Genomic DNA, 19,526 nt, shown 5'->3' with positions numbered 1-19,526 from the left:
CCACGGGCCATAAGTTTTTAACCTTTGTCTTAGACTGGTATAATATAGAAAGCAAATAATGGAGTAGAAGTGAAGTGTTCCATTCCACTTTGACAGGTGCATTTGATTGCCATTATGTGTATGGTCTTATGAATTTTGCAGCAGTAGAATTTGCTTTGAAACTTTCCCCTTGCATCAATTAACCTACACAATCTAAGAACATTAACAGTCGTGGATTTTTTGCTTTTAGATAATTTACAAATGTGGAGGAAAGCAGTGCTTTCTTTTAAAAAATCCAGGCTACAGACTGTCTCAGACATCTTGGCATAGTTTTAACTATCGTGAACAGTTAATTATTTCACTATAAACTGTTTATACATACAGTTAATATATTTCCCCTTGATCATAGGCTGCCTCCTATGCTTTTTCAGGTTTCAAAAATGCTAACAATTCTTTTTCCAGCTACTAAAAATTTAATATTTTCCTTAACAACTTGAAATCCAGCTCTGCATTATCAGAAGAATCTGTGATGAATAAACAGCAAATTCAGTTTATTTTATGTTGCCTCCCATATTTTTAATCAAAATAGCACAAAAAAACCTCAGTGTTTGATTTTTAAATGTTGCTAGTGTAAAATGTAGTCTCTTACCAGCGGTACAAAAAACAAGGCTTTTCTACAGATCATTAGTTCAGGTTTATCATGGAATGCATGATTTATATTTAGAACTCAGTTAATGAAGATCACAATGGCTGGATCCAGACGTGGAGACGCATGTAATTTGTGGCGCTGCAAACCTCTTTGCAGTGCCATAAACTGCAAAAGTTGCATCTTTAATCAGTGTATGGCACAGCTAATTTGCAGCACTGGGGCAAAATTTGATACTGGGATTTTCCAGCAGGAAAAAACAAACAAACCCAACAACAGAAAATGGCAGACAAACGCAGAAATGGGGGTGCCCCTGTGCTGAGACACACGGAGACAGCTGAACAGCCAGCCCAAGGCTGCCTGCCCCCCTGTCTCGAGGCATGCTGCAGCCCAGTGAGCAGCTGGCTGGGGTTCAGGGTGTCTCAGCATGGGGGTTCCATAATGATGGAGATGGGGGAGCAGGCAGCCTTGGACAGCCCAAGGCTGCCTGCTCCCCCAGGTGGCTGGGCACAGGATGCTTCAGTGCAGAGGATGGCTAGCCCCTACTGAACACCTTGTGCCCCAGCCAGACCCCCTCTGTAGCACTTGGAGCAGCAGGACAATGTGTTCCCTCTGCAAATCATACAGACAGGTGCATGCACTGTGGCATGAAGTAGCAGCGCAAATTTGTGCTACTACTATTTGTGCTGCTGGAAAGGCACATACCTGCTTGTGTAGATACAGCCAATGTGTCAAAATCAAGTAGTCCTGTGTGTGATGTCCTTGCAAAAATGCATGTTTCAGTCATCCATTTCACAACCTAAAAATGGCAGAATATTTCATGTACTCAAGAAAGTCCATATTTCAATATTGCTGGCTGCGGTCATCATGCTCCTATGCTTTCATAATGTCAGATAAGCTAGTCAGCTATATTAGCATTGTTCTCAATGTTCTAAGTGCTGTAATCAACATAGGAAAGACTGCTTCAACCTTGTCAGGGTGTATGCACTGTTTTAAAAATGGACTCTGCAAACGTTTGCTCTTTCAGTTTGTTTCTTAGGCTTTTTTATTGCAAATAATTATTTATATAGATAATAGATATTACAGTAAAAGCCCTGTTATCCAGCATGTGGGGAATGGGGGGTGCCGGGTATCTAAAAATTCCAGTTTCCTAAGGATGGCTGTTTTCGGCGGCAGTGCAGGGTGGACGTTTTGGCTGGACGTGGAGCTGCAGCAGTGCAGGGTGGTGGGTGGTGGCGGCTGCATGAGAGCTTCCCCTCCCCCTGCATCCAGCCAGAATTGCAGTTCATAGGATATTCTGGTTAGTAAAATGCTGGATAACAGCGCTTTTGCTGTACATTTCTTTTCCGGTTATATTTGCTACTGATAATGTTGGAAAAATGTGGGAGTTTACACTAGTTCTTATATAACCGAGGCAGCTCCAGAGACCATGGTGCAAGGGGAAGGTACCAAATGCAATAACTTTTTTTAAACAAAAATGCTGGCTCAAAAGCTGTTATAATATTAGATTGAATTCTTTTCCTACCTATCACTATCAATATATATGTAATGTGAATGAGATCCAAAGTGTACCTAGAGGAGTTAAGTATCCACTTGTCTTTGAAAACTGTGATTTTTCTCGTCAGAACTCATACCTGGTTTTCACAATCAGATTTTGGTCACACATGCTGGAATGAAGCTGGATTCTGTGGGAAGTGGAAGCAGGAAGGAGGAGGTTATCCTTAGTAAGGTGTAAAATATTTGGGGCACTTTTTTGCATTGTAAAGAATTGAATAAAAAGCTAAATGACCACATAAAAAGGAAGCTTTGGTTGTAATCTTGAATAGTAAAATAACTGCGACACGCAAACAAAGGCCAACAAGAGTATGGTAGAAATCTTCAGGTTAAAAAAAAATGTTGTGTAGTATGTTTCATAACTAGTGACTTTTTGTGTTATAAGACTATACTACCAATTGTTTACATTATTCCTATTAACACTTTAGACATAGTAGGCTTGCATGCGCGCTGTTTAACCACAGTCCTTTCATCCCATAGAAATATAGTACACATGCAACTGTTTTGGTTTTTAGATTATTTTTGTTTATTGAACAAAAAATAGAAAAGCAAACAACTTTCAAATGTCTTGGTTTCTGGGTTTTTCTTGAGGTTTTTCAATGTAATACTTGATTCTGAGACGTGGTCTTTTCCTCGTTTAACATGGAAAGTCCCTTGTTGAAAACCCCTGTGCTAGGAGTATGACAACCTTTTTCGGTTGGTGTACCCCCAGCTGCAGTTGAGAAGCAGGGAATTACCTGGCTGGTGGATTGACAGGCGGGGGCGTCCCCCAGCAGCCAATCAATGAGCGGGGGGGGGGGGGGGGGGTGAAACCAGGAGTGCTGCCAGCAGAACCGGAAGTGCCCCCGCTTCTCCGCACTGCTACCATGTACCCCCTGGGGCCTTCCCAAGTACCCTCAGGGGTAAGCGTACCCCTGGTTGATGACCCCGTCCTAGTATACTGGGCTATGTTAGAAAGATACCTGATGCCTGAAAGGCAGTTTTAGTGAGCATACAGGACTTTTCACTGTGGCTGTCCAGCGCAGGATTAGGAACAATGGACTCAAGCTGCAGCAGAGGAAATTTAGACTGGAAATTAGGAGGAACTTTCTGACTTTGAGGGTGGTAAAGCATTGGAACAGGCTACCTAGTGAAGAGCAGGATGTCCAGTCACTTGGCCAGGATGATTTAGAGTCACTTAAGGATGATCTTGTATTGAGTGGAAGGCTCAACTATGTTACCTTGTGAAGTCTCTTCCAGCACTACTTTCCTATGATTCTAGGAGCATTGCTGTTAAGTTAAGGGAAGTTATTCTTTTAATTTGTTCGGAACTGGTGAAGTCTTACCTGGACCATTATGTCCAGTTGGGGCACTGCACATTAAGAAGGCTGTAGATAAGTTGGGAAGAGTCCAGCAGAGAGCCCAGTTTCAACATTTTGAAATAAGGTATGCACTACTGTATTATTTAAGGCGTGGGTAAGGAACAATGCAATTTCGTCTCTCTTCCGTTTGAAAGCAGCAGAAAATAAAACATGGTTTCATTACTTTTGTCCCCATTGGCTGCATCCAGACAAGCGTGGACATCTGGTTCTCCGGGAACAACTAGCAGCGGGACACCTTGTGCTGCTGCTGGGGAACGCCTGTGGCATGCAACAGGTTGCCCCAGGTGGGGTAGGGGAGGCTGAGACGAGTGCAGTTGGTGGCCCCAGCAGCCTTACGTGAGGGCCAGGGAAGCTGCAGCTCCATTGCTCTTGGAGCCTGCCTGGCAGCTGGAGTGTAGCTCTGGCCAGCAAGGCTCCATTTTTTGGACAACGTGCACTGTCCCCTCATGCACCACCCCACTTTTTGGTGCAAGTATTTTGAGGGTTTTTTTGTTTGACTCCTGGATTTCCAGGGATCAAAAAAAAAACAAACACCCCACAATGCTGCCAGATAGCCGTACAGGAAATGCCCGAACCTGAGGTATGTGGTGCTGCAGGCTACATGACTGTGCTGGTCTGGACGCGGCCATTATGTGCCAGCTAAGCTGTGCTGACCAGTGCAGTGTTATGGGTGGAATCAAAGCTTTGCTAGTTCTTGCCCACTGATGCCAGAAAAGGAATATCCCCAATGGCTACTGCTTTTTCTCTCATGTACTGCTGGCCCCCCTCTCCCCTGAATCCCTCAAAAGGCCTAGTGAAGCAGATAGTCTATGCAGGAGAGTAAATGGGTTCCATATACTGTCTTGCACATTAATACAGCCACAGAGTTGGGCTCCTTGTTGAACCTATTCTGTGTAGCTTTGTGGCTAGCTATAGCATTTCTTGATTACAACCATGGATTCTTAACACTTTTTAACCTGTGTTTACGGCTGATGTGATGGCAGCAAATGTTTGTGGAATGTCTAAATGACATACTCCTTTTCAGCTGCACTGCACAGAAGAAAACTGCAGAGTTTAAAAGAGAGACTTCTCTAGGGCAACAGCCTTGACAGCTAAGTGGAATGCAGGAACTCAAAGCTGCTTTGTCAGTTGGGTTGAGAGAAAACAAACCACAAAATGAAGTGACTTACAAGGCTTTTTGCTTTCATCTCTGTTTTGGGAAGAAGAGTCTAAGAGGAAAGTCGCATGCAATTAAGCAGCCCTACAGACACTACAGTCTCAATTGCATTTGGTGCTCTGTGTTGTAAACAATTAACAAATAAAAAGTTTCCTTAAGTGCATTTGATTACATGTTAAAATTACGGCCAGGCCAAGGGGACCCAGATGCAATGCAATTTTGTTGTTGTTATAGATAGGTTTCTGAATCATACTAAAGCTGTAGCATGGATCAGTATATTTCAGAGACATCATTCAAAGTAAACCTTGCCAAAACTACAGAAATGGAGAAATTGTAACTGTCAGTTGATATAGCTATGATGGTAGTTTAGAGCGAGTATTTTGAGAAGTTTGTGAGACTGGCAGAGTGAGAAGTAGTTAGACCCTCATTTTACCTGTTGCTTGGTGTATTAGTAAATCAGAAGGCTTTGCATTTAATAAACAGAACATTTTTTTTATTGCATAGTCATACTATGCAATTTGCAAAAGATCAAGATGAAATATGACTGTTTGAAAAAAGGACAGGATAGGTTTGTTCAATAATACCTTTTTTGCATGCAGTGTGTTCCAGAATGTAATACACGTTTTCATGTTGAAAGGCAGAATGAAGAAAGAAAGATTTTTTTTCCAGAGTTGTGTCTGTATAGAACAGAGAGTTGACTTGCCCTTCTTTTCCTTCTTAATTAAAAAGTTGAAACCCTACCTCAGGGGTGGGCAATTATTTCAGCTGGAGGGCTACTTAATGAGTTTTGATGAGCTGTTGAGGGCTGTAAGGGTAGCTCTGCCCTGCCCTGCCCCGTGGTTGCCATCTTGGGATCAGAAGTCCTGCCCCCTAACCCCTCTGCCACCAGAAGTTCCTCCCTTTGCCCCTGGAAGTACTCCTTTTGGGAAGATGGGTTTGCCGTCTTGGAACTGGAAAAAAAACAAAATCATATACTAAAAAACAAACATCTATTGTAACATATTTTATTTCAGAAATATTTTTGTCCTTATTTACATGTTTGCATAGTGCATATAGAGGCAGTTGCAAAATAGCTAAAAATAAAATCTTACTCTTTTATATTGGGTGTGGTTGGGGGCCTGGAAGTGTGTAGGGGGAATGTGTGCATGCTGTGTGTGGGGGGATGGGGTGGGTGTGGTATGTGTGGGGGAGGGTGGAGTTTGTGGAGGAGGATGTGTGGGTATGGTGGGGTGTGCGTGACACAGAAGTGTGCATGCCCCAGGGTGACAGTCCTCCCCACACGCTGGGCAGGGCAGGGCAGATGGGCCCACTGAGCCCTAGGACTGTGGTTACTGCTGGCTGGGCTTATAGCACCCATGGCCCTAGTTACTGGAGCTTCTGCTCCGCCTTCCCCTAGCAACTGGAGATGCCTGGGCCCAGGCCTACCACCTTCCCTTCCCCCTGCCCACCACCATTGCTATGGAAGCCAATGGGCCCCTGTGGCAGCAGCTGCAGGTCCTGGGCTGGGGCGTGCTGTATGCGTGAGTTCCTAGGGCTTCTGCCCCCAAGCTCTGGGGGAGAAGGGATGGTTGCAAAGGAGCTGGTCCAGGGGAGGCCACATGCGCATGAGCAAGCCAGCAGGCATGCCCCCCTAAGCTGGTCATCACTCCCCACAAAAGCCCAGAGCCTGCATGCTCTGTGGCTCCTCCCCACCACTGCCAACAGTGCGCAGCCCTGACCCCAGCCTGCCCTGTGCCTGCTTTGCACCACCTGCCCACACTGAGCAGCAGCCAGGCAGAAGCTGCTGCTTGCACAGAGAAAAAGTGGCCCCTCACCACTGCCTGTGCCCAAGTTGCCCTGCAGCTCTTGTCTGCTGCCATCGCTGCCTCTGAGTCACCCCATGGGAAGCGGTGATGGTGCAGAGGAGCCGTAGGGCAGCCCAGGCGTGGGCTCAGGGCAGCTGCAGCAAGGACTGGCTGGCAGTGGTGAGGTGGAGGGGCCACTTTTCCCCCCATGCTGAGCAGCAGCTTCTGCCTGGTCGCTGCTCAGTGTGGGTGGGCGGTGCAGAGCAGTCAGGGTGTGGGCCAGGGTTGTGGCTGTGGCCATGGGTCTTCACTAGTACCACAGGCTGGGACCAGCAGCCTTGGCAGCTGGAAGGAGCCATTCTCACCTGAGCTGCCTAGAAAGGCAGTCCAGCTGTAGAGCCACCCCAGCCCCCCTGTGTGCCCAGAGGGCGGCAGGACAAACTATGGGCTGGACGGTGCTTGAACCAGGCAGGACCAAGGGATCTGCTGCAGGCTGGGCAAAGACCCTCCATGGGCCGGATCTGACCCGTGGGCTGCATTTTGCCCACCCCTGCCCTAGCTGCTGCTGAAGACTCATTTCGATGGGTAGATCTTTGATTTTGAAAAGAGCTAAATAGTCTCCAGGTTGGTGAAATAAGGGGGAGAGACCAGGAGCAGCTAGCAAACACTAAAATCGCCCCACGAAAGGTTAGCTTGATTAGTGGAAAATCGAGACCAGTAAAAAGGAGAGAGGATTCTTTATACCTGGGAAGAACAATGAGCCGTTGTATTCCCTGAGCTTCCTTAATAGTAATATCGCAGCTGCTGCACTGTGGAGCAGGAATACAGCAGGGTGCATCTGTCCCAGTCAGAAAACCAGTTTCCCCACTTAATACATTCACCTCAGTTTTGGGAGCCTGATGGGGGGGGAAGGGGGTTTAGAAGAGATACATGTTGTCTGCATTAGCTGTCATTCTTGAGATTACAAGTTTCCTGGGTTCACCAAGAAAGCTTTGAAATGCTTAGTTAAATATGTATAGTGCATCTTTTTCAGAAACGTAGGTTCTTGCCTATTGTTAGAAGTAGACTGCTTCCAAAAACAGGTTTTGAGTGTGTGGCCATCTCTCTCCTCAAAGAACTTACCTTCACTTTAAATTCCAAGTTCCTTTATGATCACAGAACTGACTGTATAAAAGTGGCACTGCTTTATTTCACAGATTTGCTCCCACTGTATTCAGAAATGTCTGTTTTCTTTAATATTTAAAAAAAAAAAAAACCTTTGCTATATATTGGTTCTTCAGTTGTTTGAAAGAATAAGACTGATTCCTATTTGGCTTGCACATTAGAATCCAGTAAGCTCTAACTACAAGATTTTCAGGTAACACATTATGGATACCTCATTAATGCAGCATTAGCTTCACTGTTAATGCAGTTCATTTGCATCAAAGTTTGTTAAGCTGCTAGTTAGAAATTTCTGGGGTCCCGGGCTGTCCAACTGGCAGCCTGCAGCTCCCAGGCTCACAGTCTAGGCACCACTCTCCCCATTGCTCTCTTGCTGCTGCTGAAGTCTCCAGGTTCCACCTTCCTCCTCCTGCTTCTGCTTCTTGCCCACACCCTGGGGGCAGCACAGCTCAGACTGCAGAGCCAGGAGACCCAGAAACCCTCTATAGCATGGCGGGGTGGGGTCCACATTGTTGAGGGAGTTGGGGTATATAGCATAGCATGTGCGGCCCCCAGCCAGTCAGAAGTTGGATGACCCTATCTTGGACCACATCCAAACTGCAAATTTACTTGGCCAAGCTCTGCCTTGAAAATGTCAGATGTGCAGCTTCCTAAACTAGAAGCAGTGTAGCCGTATCCATATGTTGCTGTGGGTGGGTTAATTAGCACTGTCACTCACTGGTGCTTGTTAGCCCACCCTCTGTGTCATGTGTAGATGGTACTGCTTCCAGTTTGAGAAAGAGCCTTTGTAGAGCAGAGCAGTTTGTTTGAGAGTAGTGCTGCCAAGAAAGGTGTATCTGTGGTCTAGACAGGGCCATTTTAATCAGCAAACTTGATCTAGTCAGCCATTTAGATTACATGTTACCTGCCTCAAAAAATGTGGATGTTTGGCAGAAGAAAATCCTAATCAGGATTAGGATTGTATTAGTAGTGCTACTGTGATACAAATGATGACTGAGAGATGGCAAACATATAATCCCTGTGCTGCTATTTTAGGTGTATATTGTCAATTAAAAAAAATATTTTCAGGTAGCTTTTCTTTCCAGTTGCTACAAAGTAACTCTTACAATTAGTGAAAGTATTTTATGCAGTTCTTTTAAGTGTACTTCATGTGCTTGAGAATACTCACTATGCAATAGATCTTTCACATAGCAACAAAATAAACACAAAATGTTTTTAAAGCAAATATTGTTGTTCTCTGTGTTTTTTAACTATAAAATCTAACAGGGAACCTGGCCAGCTGTGGTACCTGAAAATAATTTTAATTAAGTTTTTGGAACTGACTAAATTTCAAAAGGATTTTTAAAGAGATACTGTCATATGTTATACATAGGAGAATTTAAATTGAAATAAACTCTCTCTTTGTTATAACTTTTGTTCACAACTTTCTTTGGGCTTTTCTGATGGGGGGGGATTTTTGTGCAAGTGGAAAATCTTTTAAGTTTATGACTTCGTCGTGTGCAGTTACTAATACCATTTTGGGCTGTAAAAGGGGAAATTCAGTAGTTTTCAGAGTTCACTGAGTTTTTATGGTATATGTAATAGTTCCATAACAGTTGTGGTTTGTGAAGCCCTTACTGGTGGCATAGAGCAGTACCTTTCAAACTTCCTCAAGTCAGAGTCCTTTCATATCACTTCTGCTGTGAAAACCCTACCCTTTTCCTAAAGATCGATGCCAAGTGACCCAGCCCAGCAATGGTGGTTCATTGGCACCTCACTGGCTCTGCCGTTATCCCCAGTCTCTTTGCAGAACCCCTGATGACCTATCGTGGAACTCCAGGGTTCTGCCTAACAGTTTTGAAAACCACTGTGTAGAAAATAAAATGTTCTATTAAGGGCACCTATGGGTTATTTCAGAAGTTCAGACAAGAGCTGATGGCAGGTTGAATGACTTCTCAACCCATTAGAGAAGATACTATCTAGAATACCCACCAATCAGAACAAAAAAAACCCCTTCTAACTAGAGATGCACCGATGCATTGGTCCTATATTGGATCAGCACTGATATAAGGAAAATTGAGAGTATCAGCAATCAGCTTTTTTTGACTCGTGGCCAATAATGTGGCTGATTAAATGTTCTGTGCATGCACACAGCTGTGGTGCAGCATGCAGGTGGCCGGGAGCACAGCCCAGCAGTGTGGAGAACAGCCAATAAGTCTCTTGGGGAAGTGGGGGGGGGGGAGGGGGTGTAGATCTAGGCCCCATGGGGGGGGAGCGAGTGGGGCTGTCCCTGGGGCAGGAGCAGATGCTACGTAGCAGAATGGGGCATGGGACATAGCCGCAGCTCGTCCAGGGGGAGTGGTTTCCACTGCTGTGCATACCCCAGGATGTCATGGGGGGGGGGGGGGGGGGCGTGTGCCGGATCTGTGTGCGGGGCGAGGGCGGGCTGCTGCTGAGAGCGGCACTGGGCTCTTCCCAGTAGGAGGCTGGGGCAGGCAGTGACAGTGCTGGGTTGGGGGACTGCAGCCAACCAAAAATTTGTGCAGTGCTGTTGCCACCCACCCTGAGCGCAGCCCAGCCCAGCGCCGTGCTGGAAAGAGCCTGGCATGGCCCCAGCCCACCCTTTTCCATGCACAGATCCAGGGGCACATGCCCCCCATGTCTTCCTGGGTGTGTGCAGTGACAGAAGCCTCCCCCTCGATGAGCCACAGCTCTGTCCTGTGGGTGGACAGCGGCTGCCCTTTCCCCAGCCCCCCTCCCTCCCTTCCTCACCATGGAGGCCTAAATTTGTGCCCCCATGCCTTTTCCCTCCCCCCACCCCTTATCTACAACAGACTTACCAGCCAGTCACTGCTCTCCACACTACAGGGCTGCATATTGGAATTGGGTTGTATCAGACCAAAAAATCTCTATCAGTGCACCCTTATTTCTAACAATTTCTTGCTTAGAAAGAATGAACAGTGGGGTGGGGGTGTGAAAGATAGCAGTAGTTTAGCAACAGACTGTAGTGAGAAGGTGTAGTTGTATATTCGTGAGCAAATCAAGGCTTTCAGAAAAGAGCAGAAAATAGAATTGCATCAAACACCATATGAGACACCAGAAAGCAACACGTGCAGATAACTAAAATGGTGTCAGAATTCCTTGGTAATATATAGTCACTGTAGAGATCAACAAATTCTGTTGGTAAAAGCCAGCTAGAGCATTATGAATGCTGGGAACCTACAACACTGTTTTGTCCTCCCAGTGCCCTTTCAACAGCAGAATTTTATACACAGCGTGAAAAACTTTTGGTGCATTTACTATTGCTAGGAGACATTTAATGATGCGCTGTAATGCAGAATCATTCCTGTCTGGAGTAGAAGGAACTAATGGCTTCAGTGTATGCATGAGCCTGGGAAAAAGTAATCTGTAAAAGAAGTGGCTTATCTGGGACTTCTGATAGCATACGGCATCTCTGCCTTGGTGTGTTAGCTATGGCCTGGTCTTTTTTTTTTCCTACAGCCAATACTTGAATAACCTGTTTGACACTATCATCACCACCACCTCCACACCAAACAGTGAAGGAGTATGATGCAGTTCTCATCTTTACTCTCTTCACAATAGGATCCTACCATTTGGACTTTTCTCTGTTAATGAAGGCTAAGCTACTGTACTTGATCTTCTAGATGGTGGTGGGGAGTAGGGCAGGCAAGAAGTGTGTAAGAGTTACTGTGGAACAGCTGATGTATAATAAAGCCCTTGCCCTTTTTTCTCCTACCATAAGTTTTGTCCATATGTTACTTTAGCTAATTGTAACCCAGTCATAATTGTAATGTATTAGGAGCCCTTACAATGTTCTGTTCTCGGTAGTGGTACTTAAATGCTTAGCTGAGTCGTAATCTTTTTTTCACTTCTCTGTTTTAAGCAAAAAGTAGAAATTGCTATTAAAGGGAAGCATAAAGTTAGCTTGGACAAAATTCACATAACCAAAAATACAAATGGGCTTGTGGACCCCCCAAAAATATGACAAGATCTCCTAACTCCTCTTGCCTTGTCACTAAGGGCATTTATAGATGTGTTCCGGGAGGTTGGGAGGAGAGAGGGCGGGCTTTAATTAGCGGAGCTCCGAGACCCATGCTAAATAAAAGCTCCCGGAACATCACGTGCATCATTGTCCCCATGCTGAAAAATGATGGCAGGGTGATTTGAGCTAAACCTTGTCAAACAAGCTTCAGTTTAAAGCACCTTGCTGCTGTTTTCAGTGCAGGGATGCTGATGCATGTGATGTTGGAGTCTGCTGGAGTATAGTAATTTCCATGCTCCAGCAGACTCGATTAATCGAGTCTACTCCGGCATGCTGGAATTCCAGCACTGGAGCAGCTTCCCTGTGTGTGTATAGAAGCCCCAAAGGGCCAGAAATGACTTGTTTTCAATTTTGCAGACCTTAATTTTGTTACGGCAAACACTGAACAAACTTGAAATAAAAATGATTTAAAGCCTGTAAATACATACAAAAATATTGCAGTTGTTCCAAGCTTAGAAAATAATAGCACTGTGGAATTAAGCTATTACCATAGAGGTTCTGAAACTACTGAGCAGAAACTGGAGAACATAAAAATGGAATTCCTGAAGTGTGTAGATTTTGTATGAGCAATTTTAATTTAAAAATACATTGAAAGGACAGCTGTATTAGCTATAGCTTATGGTTTGTTTACACAAAGTCCAGTGTGCATGCAGCTTACACTCAAGAAAAGATTGAAATCAGCTACCCAACCAAAATAAGTTACACTGGCAAAATTATCTTTTTTGCTGGTATAACTCCTACATTTACACTAGTAATTCTGCCAGCATAATTTATATCAGCTAGGGAGGTAGCTTGTTCACAAATCTAACAGGCGTAATTATCCCAGAAAAGCTTTTAATAAGCATAGCCCTAGCCCAAGGTGTGCCTTCAGCTGCCTCAGCATTATACCAAATATTGTAGTTCGGTAGTTCTCAAGGTTTCTAGACTCAAGGCACCCCTTGGAAAATGCCAGTTCTTAGTTTTCACTCATTGCTTGATGACAGAAAAATAATAGAACATTCTTTCTCTTGCAAAGAACCCAAGAATGCTTTTGACACTGAATTCATATTTGAAATCTCCAAGTTCCTCCTCTTTTGTGAATTATGGGTAGATATTTGTACATCAAGCAGTGCTAAAATTGTGCGACACCCCTGGCATTCTTAAAAAGATCTGACAGCACCCCGGGATGCTGCAGCATTCTGGTTGAGAATTGCTGCTGTAGTTGCATGATGGAGCTAGTGTGATCTGTATTGATGGTACAGAAAATTAGAACTGGAACAAATTCATGACAGTTATAAAAACTATATGCAGAATATCAGAATCTACTGCAAATGGCAAAAGGATATGAGGATGTCTGGAGGTGGTAGTGTCTAGTAATGCTTTTAACAAAAAAAAATTAAATTACTTTTTTAAAACATTTAATTTATGATTGAATTTTACATTGTAAATGACTATTAGGTGTATAATTCCTTACAAATTGGGTCATGAATCTATTATACTTGAATTCAGCAATATGCTGATTTGCAATATGCTTCTGCCCTGGTGCTTCCTGAAATCTAACAGTCCATTTGTATATCTGTTGTGTCTAATGTTGTTCAGCACTGAAGTTTGTATGTCTTGAATTTTGTTCAGCACGATGAGTTTCTCAATATGGGAAAGGTGGCATATAAATCAATTAGATAACTAGTTCTCAATCTTGGAAGCAGTTTAAATGACAAAAATACATTCAAACAACTAAAAAGTGTAGGCTTTTTTATTCTAAATAATCGCTTCTCCTTATACAAACCGATTCCTGCCTTTCAGCATGTGACTTTCTTTGCTTTCATAGAAACAGGTCCTTGAGCCTAAGTGGTGCCTTGTAGTATCTGAGGTATTTGCACAAAATTAACTATTCCAATCAGGAGATCTCACACCACCTTCAGCTCCTGTGAAATATAAATTTTCATTTCCACCCAGGAGAAATTTTACGATCTTTGCATTCTCCTATACCTAAGGAAGGGTGTGTATGCCCAAAAACTTGGAAATAAGGTTGGGGGTTTTTTTGCAAATATCTAGTTGGTTTATTAAAAGATATCACCTCTGCCACAAGTTCTGATTCCTTGTGGTATCTGAACAATTTTAAAATGACTTTCAAATCATGTTTAGGGCTGTTAGATATTGGGACACCATTGAAAGGCCAGACCATACACTTTTGGAATGCTAAAAGTACCTTACTTTATTATACATACCTTTTTTTAATTGACCTTTCAATTAATTTATTTTGCTCTTTAACAGCATCTCATTCCTGTAGCTCTACAACCCCCCCAGAAACGTCCACTTAGCTCTCTTCTAACTCTAGTCTTTAATACCTTTAATACAAATTTATTCCTTAGCTTAATCACTATATTACTGAGACTATGGGCAGACAAAATTATACTGCTTTGCGAGGAGAGACTTCAGCTCATAAATGTGCATCAGCTGATCTGTTGTGATTATTTAATTTGTCTCCTTCCCCATAATAAGTGAAGTTAAACCACAATAACTTATACATGGACAAAACACAAGGGTAAGTATTGCAGTGCATCTTCCAGTTACCCCACGATAACTGACCAACAAAAGTTACAGTAGATTGACTGACTTCTCCTCCGAAATTGTTTCCTCTGTCCACACACTGAGTTTTCTCACTAAAATATGAGCTGACTGACTGAAGACTTTTCGCTCCATATTTGATCTTGTGAAAAAGTAAAAAGCAAATATTAAAAATAGCAAATGTCTTAAATGTTTGGCTCTTCTTTTTTTTTTTTAAATGGTTTCTTTTGTTTTCATTCTTCAGATTTTCTGTTTAAGTTCTTAGTCATTGGAAATGCTGGAACTGGCAAGTCCTGTTTACTTCATCAATTTATTGAGAAGAAATGTAAGTATACTTGAGGATAGTGAGCGCTTGACATTTTATCAGTACAGCATTTTAAACTAATGACTATCTATATTGATCTTAATTCTTTGCTAGCTTCAACCACTTCTAGGCTGTAGTTAGCAAAATGTATTTCCACAATCTAGATGTGGATTTCCTGAGAAGTGTGTGGCTTGAGCCATGTTATAAAACTGCATAGTATACTTAATCTCTGTAGTGTAGAGCTTAATGTGTAGTCATAATCCCTTTCTGCAAAGGCCTGGCAAGCCATGCTAAAGCACGTTAATAATGAGTCATTTTAAACAAATAGCTAACACATTTCTAATCACAGAGTGGAGCTGGCTAAAACTCATCAGAATACATATTTCTTTGTATGCTTATGCAGAAGGCTTTCAAGTTATTTTACATATCTAAGTGGACAGATGAGGCAAAGAGTAGTTGCCCAAAGATGCACAGGAAGTCTGTTGGTCAAGATCTATAATCCAGGTTCCCTAACTCTCAATATCTTTGAGTGAAAGTCATGAGACTTGGAAAGCTAGAAACTCTGCTTTTCATGCTAAGTAATTGGCAGTGGTTTTCTTTAAATCTGCTGAGTGTTTACTTGTTTGTTTTACATTTATGATGATAATTAAAAATACATACCTAGGGTTCAGAAATACAACATAGTAAGGTGTGGGTGTACCTTGTACAGTTTGTGGCCGATGAATAAGCTATTTTAGCTCTTGAGTGGCCCAAGAACAGATGATATGCATTTATCAAGCAACCCTTACATGGCTTCATATTTGCACTATGAAGGTGATCGTATATTTAAATATGAATGCATGTTTTACCGAATGTTTTGTAATATCAGTTGTGAGTATAGGTGAAAGTGTATACAGGCAGTCCTCGGACTTATGACCAATTGGTTCCTGAAAACCATATCTTAAGTCAAAACATTGTAACTCAGAACCAATTTTCCCATAGGAAACAATGTTATAAATGGGGGATTGGTTCCTGAAGTAAGGCCCAATACCCTATTTTCACCAAAAATAACCCAGAATTTTGTACTCAGTCAATTATAGATGAGTAATATGGCTATACTAATGTATTTATATTGTAAATAGCAGTCATATTGATTTGGAAGGACTTCTTTGAGGTGACTTTGCTGGACTTCTTGAAGGACTCTTGATTGGACTTAAAAGGTTCTTGGCTGGAGTCTTCTGAGGAGTTTTGTCTGCAGGTTTTTCTGGAGTCTTGTCTGCTTTCTTAATGAAAGTTTCCAAGGAAGTTTGGACAGGGAGATAGGTGACACAGCAAACTTGTTCAGTGGCATGGCGTGGCGTAGGATCAAGCGTTGTAAAGTTGAAACTGACATCAGAAAGTTGAAACAGGGTGTTAATTTATAAAGGTTGTAACTCAAAACATTGTAAGTTGAGGACTGCCTGTACTTCTCTTTCCCCCCCCCCCTCTCCCCCCCCCCCCCCCCCCCCCGGCAAAGAGAAATAGAGCCCAGAATATTTGTAGGCAGAACTGAGATTATTTTTAGTGTTCTGCTGTTTGTATTGATTTTGCTTTAAAAATAGATCAAAGCTTTAGAAAACATGGTCTACCAGAACATAAGAAAACACTCCAAAACTTGCTAACAGAAAAAGCTTTATTTAGTAGAGAAGACCTTTGTATTGACCTTGGCTGCATAGGCACATTCAAATGAACTGGGAAAATCCTCCTGGGTTTGTTCTCCTGGTAGGCAAAACTTATCTGAAGATGCCTGAATAGACATTTGAATGCTGAGCCCCTGGAGAGCAGAGAGCTTGCAGTGCTGATACTGTGCAGCCACAGGGGCCCTATGCTCATGTCTTGGTTGCTGGTTAGACTCCCTTAGTGTGCCTGGAGACAGAATGGTAGCAGTGCATGGGGCAGCCCTGGTTGGCTGACCCAGACTGCTCAGGGTTAACCTATGTCTCCCTGCAGCATAAATATGTTAACACCCAGGAGTGATTTAACCCTGTTGGTCCTCAGGCTGTTTTTCGCCAGAAACAGACTTTTTTTTTCTCTGGGAGAGAAATCCTGAGCATCTCTACAATTGTGGTTCCTCCTAGGGATGTGAAAGGTTAAGCGATTTAATCTTTTAACCAATAAGTGTAGTAATAACCAGTTAGTTTACTGGTTATCCTTTAGTTCCAAGCAGGCACAGTCTGGCAGGGAAGGGGAGAAGTGAAGCCTCACAGTGCCCCAGCAGGAACCAGAAGACAGAGGGCAGGAAGGTGGGGATAGGGACTAGTACTCATAACCTAATAGGAAAACAGCAGCAGCCTAATGACTCAAGTAAGCAATTAGCTGCTCATTCATAGGCGCCCCTCCCTCCCAGGGCACACCCAGATTGTCTAGCTAGGCTTGCTGCCTCCTGTCCCCACCATCAATGGGCTCCCAGCAGCAGCTGTGTCCAAGCTACTGTGTTATTGGTTAAACATTTAACCTATGTAATTAGAGGAGGCTAAACAAATATAGTTAAACTATATTTACATTCCTAGTTCCTCCTGAGAGAGCAGTGACTTTCTCAGGAGAAACTGAATGTTTGTACATGGCCCTTGAGTTGTTAGTCAGGATGTTCAAAAATATTACAAGTATAAATTGGTAATACTGAAACCATATGATTTATGTATAATTAGTTTTGTCTTTCTAGAAGCATTTAGTTACTCTGCATGTTATGGTAATATTTTGAAAAATTACTTTTGCCTAAATTTGAATATGCTTTGCAGAAATAATATACTCAAAATTTACAGTAAATATTCATTACTCCTTTTAATAGTGCCTTCACTGTTTATGCTCCTGTTTTCCAAATGAGTATATTTGAAATATTTAAATGGATAAAAAATCTAATCATGCACTTCAGTTGTTCTCAAAATATTAAACTTGTTTCCCTTTCTATTTTAGTCAAAGATGACTCAAATCATACTATCGGAGTGGAATTTGGTTCAAAGATAATAAATGTAGGTGGTAAATATGTAAAATTGCAGATATGGGACACAGCAGGACAAGAGAGATTCAGGTATCTTTTCGTTTATTTATTCTCTGTGGTATTAAATTGGAACTTAGAGGTATTGGGGACTAGATTTATCTGTGGTGTAAATAGGTACAAAATTTATGTTAAGAAAATATTTAGCTTGATGAAGAAGGTGCCAAGGAACTAGTCATGTCAGAACATGCAATAAGACCGATCTCTGTCTTGATCCCAGTATAGTCTTTTGTGAAAGTAATCTGATTATTTAATATATCTGTATTCTAACAGTTATACTTAAATGTACCAGCTTCTTTATGAGAGGCAGTGCCATTCACTTGTTAAAGATATGTTGGTGTTTTGATTTATACAACATTGTACCCTGTCAGTGGCAGATTTGGGAGCTTGGATTTGATGCAGGTGCAGAGATTAGTCTCAGAGCCACTACTGCCCTGCTCTGGTCACAGGCTGTAGTTGCTGGAGGGTGCCAGGGACAGTGGTGATAGCAAGCAGGTTGCTTCTTCCTGCACCTGCTCCTAGCCACCCACTGCCCTGTCCGTTGCTGATGAGGACCAGATGCTCAAAGGAAGAACCCTCCTTTTCTGCCCCCCACCCCATCCCCTGTGTCATTACTTATCTCCAGCTGATGTGGAGCTGTGAGATGCAGAGCCATTTCTACCCCACTCCGGATGTACTGTCTCAGGTAAGTAGGCTGGCCATATAGCAATTTTGGGAATCTGGGACACTGCCCCCCTTCTCATCCCCCATGCTCTCACAAGCTGGTGGGGATAGGCTGTGTGCTGGGCAGGCAGTGGTACCCACGTGCCTGCCTGCAAGGTGCTCCACGCCACTCCAACCCCTGGCCAGACTGTACCCTGTGCCCTTGTGTTTCCAAGACACCCATTATAATTCCCAATAGCTAGCTAGGACCAGCATCTGAAATTTGGGACTGCCGCACTAAAATGGGGCATATGGTAACAGGCTTGGTAGAGGAAAGTGGCAGCAGCAAGCAGGTTTCTTCATCCTATTTCCTGCTTTTGTCCCCTCCTATGTGTCCCCTGTTCTCTGCGAATAGACACTGGAAGGAAGAACCTACCCCCTGCCATTCCCACTGTTTCCAGCTGAGACAGGCATGGTGGGGAGCCACTCCTGTTTTGCTCCAGCCACAGGCTGCAGGAAGCAGCTGGAGTGTGGGGCAGGACTGACTCTAGGATCTCCCTCCTGCTTGTCAGCCCAGGGACTACAGCAGAGGGTTGATGGATTTCTTCTTCCAGTGCCTGCTCTTTGCCTGGCTCTCCAGTGTCCCCTGGAGGCCTTGGCCACACATAGTCTGAGGTGCTGTGTCATACCCCTCTTAGGAAATCCTGGATTTGCTCATATATTCAGTATATTTGGTCATGCATCAAACATCTACTTAACGCCTAATGTTTAAATGCATCTCTGTCCAAAGATGCTAAAAGATTGCTATATTATTCAAATGTAAAATGACCCCGATTATAAGACAATTGCCAATAATTTAGATTCTGTATATGGAAAATTTGTAAATTTTATAGAATTTTTTTAGCCTAGAATCTGATTATTGTAGGCTTGTCTTAAATTTGTCCCCTTCCCACTGCTACAACAGGGAAAATAAATCTGGGGAAGTCATGTAGCCCCATTAACCTCTTTCTTCCTTCCTTTCCCGCCCCCCCCGCCCCCTTTCTCTCTGCAGCTCCTTCCCCTTCCTTATTGTCAGGCCCGGCTCTCCCTGAGCACATGGAAATGAGGAGCAAATTTGAAATAACTGATCTTGAAATAAATCAGAGATTTTTCTCCTTTGGGTTAAAACTCCACATTTCCCACAGCGGATGGAAAACCCAGATCCCTGTATAATCCGTTGACACTGTCAAACATCTTTGCAACCCTATTTTTTATCGTTGGGACCCCAAGTTTAGGAACTGCTGCAATAAAGGAAAATGAATTTCCAAGGCAATGGCCCCAGACTGTGAATGCTCCAT

The 19,526-nt window shown here is 43.2% G+C and overlaps 1 protein-coding gene across 1 annotated transcript in view; it reads left to right on the top strand.

The window, feature by feature from the left end:
• The window catches only part of RAB4A (RAB4A, member RAS oncogene family), a 38,193-nt gene that overhangs the window by 6,742 nt on the left and 11,925 nt on the right, over positions 1-19,526 (top strand). Inside the window, exons 2-3 of the mRNA XM_006269856.4 lie at positions 14,475-14,555; positions 17,466-17,580. Of these exons, the coding sequence (XP_006269918.1) occupies positions 14,475-14,555; positions 17,466-17,580 (196 nt within the window). The remainder of the gene's footprint in view (positions 1-14,474; positions 14,556-17,465; positions 17,581-19,526) is intronic.

This window comes from Alligator mississippiensis, chromosome 1 (genome assembly GCF_030867095.1).
Source record: "Alligator mississippiensis isolate rAllMis1 chromosome 1, rAllMis1, whole genome shotgun sequence".
In the NCBI taxonomy this organism is placed as follows: Eukaryota; Metazoa; Chordata; order Crocodylia; family Alligatoridae; genus Alligator; species Alligator mississippiensis.
This window is presented reverse-complemented; position numbering and strand designations above follow the sequence as displayed.